Source organism: Salvia splendens, chromosome 14 (assembly GCF_004379255.2).
Source record: "Salvia splendens isolate huo1 chromosome 14, SspV2, whole genome shotgun sequence".
In the NCBI taxonomy this organism is placed as follows: domain Eukaryota; kingdom Viridiplantae; phylum Streptophyta; class Magnoliopsida; order Lamiales; family Lamiaceae; genus Salvia; species Salvia splendens.
The window spans coordinates 31,014,206-31,021,330 of record NC_056045.1 but is presented as its reverse complement, the minus strand read 5'-3'; the positions used below and the strand labels follow the sequence as shown (position 1 = coordinate 31,021,330).

The 7,125-nt window shown below is 33.0% G+C and overlaps 1 protein-coding gene across 2 annotated transcripts; it reads right to left on the bottom strand.

The window, feature by feature from the left end:
• Nucleotides 1-1,723: 1,723 nt before the first annotated feature.
• LOC121765368 (protein ASYMMETRIC LEAVES 2-like) lies at nucleotides 1,724-4,403 on the bottom strand. Of its 2 annotated transcripts, none has more exons than XM_042161492.1 (2): nucleotides 3,803-4,403; nucleotides 1,724-2,483 (listed from the first exon to the last, which is right to left on the bottom strand). In XM_042161492.1, the coding sequence occupies exon 2, from the start codon at nucleotides 2,461-2,463 to the stop codon at nucleotides 1,858-1,860; it is 606 nt and encodes a 201-aa protein (XP_042017426.1). In that variant the 5' UTR covers nucleotides 2,464-2,483; nucleotides 3,803-4,403; the 3' UTR covers nucleotides 1,724-1,857. The 2 variants fall into 2 exon arrangements, with proteins under 2 accessions (XP_042017426.1, XP_042017427.1); XM_042161493.1 differs by lacking the exon at nucleotides 3,803-4,403 and adding an exon at nucleotides 3,654-3,793.
• Between the last annotated feature and the right edge of the window lie 2,722 nt (nucleotides 4,404-7,125).

Sequence of the window (7,125 nt, the reverse complement as noted above, 5' to 3'; positions counted from 1 at the left end):
CCAAGAAAAAAAGTGAAGGATAATATACAGTAACACATACTCCATAAAGTTTATGTGGGACTCAAAATCATTGAGAAAATAACTATTTGGAACAAAAATGCTTAGAAAAGGACCAAAATCAAAATGGCCCCCTACATCCTATATATATGGCCATACTTGCATTTTTCTTCCAAACTAATTAATTATTATTGTAATAATCATAATTTTCAATATATATTTCGAAATAGTATTTACAAAAGTTCCCTCCCGTGTTTTTCCAACCTTAATTATGTATTGTGATCATCATAATTTAGAAAATATAAAATATTTGCTAATTAAAGCTCATTATTCATGTTATCTATATATACTTTTCATTTTAATGTATAGATATATAGATATATATGAAGTATGAGAAAAAAAACGCAGAACACACAGTGGGAAGCAGGTGGCAAGAAAGAAAACAACGCTATGTGAAGAATTAATGTCTTGAACATAATGGGTTGAAATAAATAAATGCTAGTACATGATTAATAGTCCATGTAAATAATTATAAATATGTACATATGTGAAAAAACACAGAACACACAGTAGGAAAGAAACAAATACAAAGATGAAGCCTGAGCAGTACCTGATGTACATGCATAGGAGAGTCCCACTGTCAAACGCATTTAAAGTTGAGGCTATCATTGCACGGCTACGTCATCATTGTCCATCCATATTTTTTTTAAAAACCATTTTTTAATTGGTGTTACTACCATTTTCTATTCTTTTCAAATTAATTACTACTCCTACACATATGTACAATACTCTAATTATTACTACTGTGTAAATTCTTTTTCTAAGATTTGATGATGAGCTGAGTGCATGGATGTCTTAATACTAGTAATTAATTATGGATGTATTTATCTTGTTGATCATGGGATAATTAATAAAAGGGATTTATTATGTGGTTTTATATTTTAGTTGAGGATTTTCAAGCTTCTTGAATTATACCCACAATGTACAGTTATTATTTAATTACGAGTATAATTTCTAAATTGCATTTGCTTTAATGTTTCGTTACTGTATCTTCTTACGGTTATATTTAATAAATTATATTTATAATAAAGAAAATTAAACTAATATGCATTTCGTGATCATTTTGACTCAAGAGTGTACTATAAATATAATACATGATGGGGGAAATTAAATAAACTAATTTCTTATCGTTGAAGAGCATTAAATTTTGTAGTCACGTCTAGTTGTTAGGGTCTCATAATGAGAGATTGGGTATCTCAATGATGCCATTTATTTCCTAACAGTTTCAAGACAAAAATTCCGAATTTTGAACAATAGTTAATGAGCCATAACAAAATAACATAGTGTAGATAATATTCTCTTCTAAAATTATTAAAAACCAATAATATTTTCAGATGGCAATTTCATCTATATGTATTGTATAGTAGTATTTAAATTAATTTTCTTGCATCATACATTGTCTATAAGAACATTTTTTAATTGTTTCATAGTATCATACTATATGTATCTCAAATATTGCTCATATTGTTATAACTATAAATTAAACATAATATACACATGAATTTTGAATTTCATGTTTTAAAAAATACAAAACAAAATTCCTAAATATCATAAACAAAAAAATAATGTCACTATCAATACGTAGTAACCAAGACAAAGATATCACAAAAAAATAATAATAATAATAATAATTAAGTTCAGAAAATACACAAAAAAACAGCAACAATTAATAAAAATAAAACTTAGTTCATGTGATTTCCTTTACCTCTATATTAATAATAATAATAATAATATAACTAACATTCCTCTCTCATAAAATCCTCAACAACAAAAAAAAACATTATCCAAACCCTAATTAATTTAAGACGGCTCGACCGGCGTGCGCCTCCCATCCGTCGCCGGCCCCGCGGCCCTCGACTGCTGGAACCCCCCGAGCTGCCCGATGCTGGCCGACATGTTCATGGAGAGGAGGCTGCTGGCGTCGTAGCCGCTCCCGCCGTCAAACGCCCTGATCATCTGCTGGTTGGTGACCGGAAAGAGCTGGTGGTGGAAGTGGTGGTGGTCTCGGGCGAGGTTGGTAATCCCCTGGTGGTGGTGGAGGAGTCCGTGGCCGGAGATGCCCAAATTCTGGTATTTGGAGAGCTCGGATTTGGCGCAGCTGAGGTCCATCTGGAGCTGGCGGAGCTGGTGCTGCAGGAGGGAGATCACCCCCACGCACCCGTACACCGGGTCGCGGAGGCGCATGTCCGCCTCGTACGCGAGGGAGTTCACTGCGTCCTCGCGCTGGTGGGGCTGGAGCTCGTTGAGGAGCTTTGTCACGTTGCTGGCGCCGAATACCTTGTGCACGTTGGCGAATTTCTGCGGCTGGTCGGGCGGGAAGTAGGGCGCGAAGACGCACTCGGGGAGGCATTTGCGCCGCAGGAACTTGCACGCCGCGCAGGGCGAGGTTGTTGAGGAGGATGCCATTTCTTCTCTTTCTTTTTCAGCTATATGAAAAAAAAATGTGTTTTATGGAAAATTAAAAAGAAAAAAAGGTGTCGATATGATAAATTGGTAAAGCACGAGATGATAATAATGTTACGCCGTTTTGTGAGTGAAGGAGAAATAGGTAATAAACATAGTGGTGAAATTGATCAATTTTGAGGGAAATTGACAAAACTAGGTAGTTTGTGATGAGATAATTAAAGACGGAAGGACAAATTATAATACAATTGATGGAGTATAAGATGAAAGGTTGAAATGAAGACCTAGTTGCTAAAATTCATGAATTTGGAAAAAAGAAATTACAGTGTTGTTTCAGAGCGTTATTGAAGCAGACAGCTTTTAATTTAAGACATAAAATTAGCTTGACCACCAAATCATTGACAGCTTTTAATAGGTAAAATCAATAAAGTTGATTGAAATCAAACATGGAACACAAAAACAACACACAGATTTTTTAAAAAAGAAACTATATCTGGAAATTGAAATCCCATATACCTGCCCTATATTTTCTACGCCTCCTAGGATCTGTCAATTCTTTCATCCATATAATTCCATTTAATCAATCAATACATTCATAAATACATACATACATATATATGCAGAGAGAGAAATGGACAAATAGAGAGGGGTAAGTAATTATGTTTATACCTATATTTCCTCCTGTTCAGGGCTGGTGATTTGTGACAAAATATAGATAGTAAACACACAAGAAATTTTGAATTGCAGATTGTTGAAATCTCAAACACATTTGGGAGAGTAAAAGATTTCATTTTTATTAGTATGTGGGAGTGTTAAAGATTTCATTTTTATGAGTGGGCTTCTCTCAAAAAATAAACCAGAACCCTACTCAAGATTTTCATCATGCTATTTCTTGATTGAGAGAGAATTGGAGAGAGAGAAAGAGGGGGAAGCTAGCTAGTGTTTTAGGGTTCTATTTTAGTACCTAAATACATAAAAAAAAAAAGTGGAAGAAGAAAGTAAGATTTTGGAATTGGATCTCGTGAAAGTGAAGTTTTTTTCGTTTTCTTTATATATTAATTTTGCTATGCCACTGATATCAATGTTAGTCTTTTGTAAACAGATCTTGCTTAGATCTCATCCAATTTTCACATGTGAGTGAGTGACTAATAGCCAAAATCTTCACACATACAAAGAGGTGACTTCAAAATTACCTGTGAAAATGAGACTTTTGAGAAAAGCCAGTTGTTTCCTCTACTGGGATTGTATTATATTTTGTCACACACACACACATATACGTATATGTAGTGAAAAAGAAGCAAGAAAAAGGAGAGAATGTGAAAAGGGATATGAAATAGTATACCTAGGCAGAATAAAAGTTGTTGACAACCCGTCTCTCTCTCTCTTTCTTCTTCTTCTTCTTTGACAAATCTAACGTGCCTCGATTTCTGCGGTCAAAGATCACTTTTTTCAATTCTTTTTTTCTTTCACCCCTCTTTTGACAAAACAGATCGAATTCTAGAGTGAGAGAGAAATTGTGATGAGTGATAGTAGTTGTTTTTGTGGATAATGAAATGATGATATAATCCTTTTAATGGGGGTGCAAAAAGGGCGTTTCTTTGAGGTGCAATCTTGAAATGTGAAGTGCATATAAAGATGGTGTTTCGGAAGAGAAGGAAGAGAGAGAGTGTGTTGTTAGCTAATCTATATATATATATATATATAGAGAGAGAGAGAGAGGAGAGAGAGGGAGGTGAAGGCGGAGGAAATTCCCCCAAGGCCAGAGGCTATGGAAATGGGGGAGAAAAGGCAGAAAAGTGAAGTGAAAATGTTGCTAAGAGAGTGGAAACTTATAGCATTAGGGAAATATCACTCACTCTCTAATAGTGTAGTAGTGTGTGTGAAAATGTGTGTGTGTGTGTATGTATCACCCTGAAATTGGAAGAAGCTTGTGAAAATTGAATTATTGTAATGCAGAAGGTGGGTGGGTTGGGGGGGGGGGGGGTAAGGGGAAGGAAGAAGGTATAAGTATAATCACTATGACTATCTTACAGAATTCAGAGTGCAGAGATTTGAGAGCGAGTTGTCTAGTGTCGTGACATGACCTTTCCTTTTAATTCTTTTTAATTTTTTGTGTTTTTTGATGTTGTAATAATCTTGGGGTGGGGGAGTTAATATTTATGGGATAATTCCCATAGTTTTAGGGTCATCTGCCCTATCCCTAATTGGCTATTTATGGTAGTCAAGTTTTGATGCTAAGCTATCTCATTTTAGGGTTTCTAGCGTGTGCTTTTTTTTGGTTTAAAAAAAGGTGTTCTGAATCCGCCTTCGGCGAAATTGGATTAATCCTGCTCGACCGGGCTTGCGGATTAAGGACGAAAGTCTCACAGCGGGTGGTGGGGTTTGAACCCGTGACCTCAAAGTCACCACAGCTCCGCGCTCCCAACTGCGCTACAACCCGTTGGTGTATTTGATGATGTATTTTAGAAGATGTATTTGATGTGTTACATGTTACTAGTATTTGAGAGTATATATTTTGAGCACTATTTTTATATATCGTACATTTTATTTTTTTCAATTGCTTTTAGTGCCTCATAAATTGTGACCATGAACATGAGACTACAAGTTTGTGGTTTTTGTAGGCAGTGCATCTAGCCTAATGATTCTGTAGGCATGTGTATGTATAAATTTAACGGATGCTATATGTCATTATTTTTTTTGGTAAAAAGATTCATTATCTAAAAAAATTGTAATAATTGAAAAATGATAAAAAAAATTATTAAAAAGATGTAAAAAATACTTTAAAAAATATGAATGCATTACAAATATAAAATATATAAAAAAATCAAATATATAAAAAAGAATTAAGCTTTATAATAGAGTGAATATGGTTAAATTCCATTATGTGTGTTCTTGATCTTCAAATTTATATCATTCAATATCTTATATTTCTAACATTAGTATAAAATATACGTGTAGGTTTGTATTAGTTGCATTACCAAAGTGTGTCATGTAATGGTTACACACAAGTAAAGGCTTTAACACTTTAGTTGGCAGTTGACAGAAAAATACTACTACTAGTTATAACTTTGAAAGCACAAAATTGGCCCTTAATTAACCTACAACTTAGGTCTTGCACTATATTCCTACCCATATTTATTAAAAAAGGCTTAATATTTTATATAATTCTTGAGTTTCTTGGACATGTACGATTAACTCCTTGATAATTATGCTACATATGTACGTTACATAGCTGCATTACTAAAGCAAAATCAATGTAATTTTAGTTTGTGGAGTAATTATTATGAGATAGGAGTCTTTAATAACATAAATAGCTTTCAAGATCTTTGGTACGTGAGTAATTCTAGTTTTTCGGATTAATTTCTTTATGTTATTGAGCCTTTTAAAATCAAATAATTTTGTTTAGAAATATTATACTGTGTTTCACGATTAATGCGTTATTGACTAAGTTTAATTAATTAATTATAAATATGGATTATAATATTATGATCAGCTTTAATCAAACAACATGTGAAAAATAGTAAGCTCTTTATATTTTTGCAAATTTGTAATCATATTAATTTATAATGACAGAATTTGATTTGTACGAATCAATTATCGGACAATAATTGTATGACCCACTTAAGGCTTGCAAATCATATTATTCCTTTTATTTATCGATAAAAACAATAACAGAAAACATGGGGTGGATATAAAAATAATTAATCAGATCGAATGAGATGATAGAAAAATACCTTTTTAATTGTTGAATTTACATACTCTTATTTAACACGCCTTTCATACATGAATAGGAGGATGGATTTATATTAGAGTAATCCCTCCATCCTATAAAAATATGAGCGATTAATATGGCATGAGAATTAAAACAAAATTGGTAAAGTAAAAGAGAGGATGATAAGAGTAGTTAAAGTAGTGTTAGTGCATAGTAAGATCCGCATGATTAGTGTATAATGGTAGTATAAGTTGTAAATAAGTTGATTTATATGTGTTACTCCCTCCGTTTCATAGTAATGGAGACGTTTCTTTTTGGCACGGAGATTAAGAAAATTGTGTTAGGTGAATTAAGTAAAGGGAGAATAAAGTGGAAAATGATAAAGGTAGAGAGATGAAGAGAGCATAAAGTAAGAGAGAGTAAAGTAGGTGTGGAGAAATGTGTTGACTTTTACTAAAAAATGAAATGACTATATTATTATGGAACGTACTAAAATGACAAAATGACTCTATTACTAATGAACGGAAGGAGTATAAATTATGATAACTTTCCAGAAATGGAATGCACATATTTTTGTGGGGCGGATGAAAATTGAAATTGCACATATTTTTATGGTACGATAGAAGTATTTTTAAGTATACACTTTTGATAAACGAATATGACTTCTATAGCTGTATTCTAACCCTAGTACCACATCAAACTAATTTGTAGTTGCGTATAATATGTAACTAATTAAAAAGATTCTAATACTATTTTTGCAGAATAAAAATAAAAAGGTCAAACTCAAATAATTAAATATTGTCGTCCAATTTATTTTCAGCCTAGCTAAGTCCACCTTAATATATAGGGTAGTTATATTTCCTAGAATTTAGGTTAAATTCAAGTGCTGTAGCATGTAGCAGCTTGACTGGTCAAATATATTTGTATTGGACCAATCGAATACTCTGCAGTCA

Excerpts from the sequence above, each read along its gene's own strand:
- LOC121765368 (XM_042161492.1), bottom strand. The coding sequence starts at position 2,463 with ATGGCATCCTCCTCAACAACCTCGCCCTGCGCGGCGTGCAAGTTCCTG.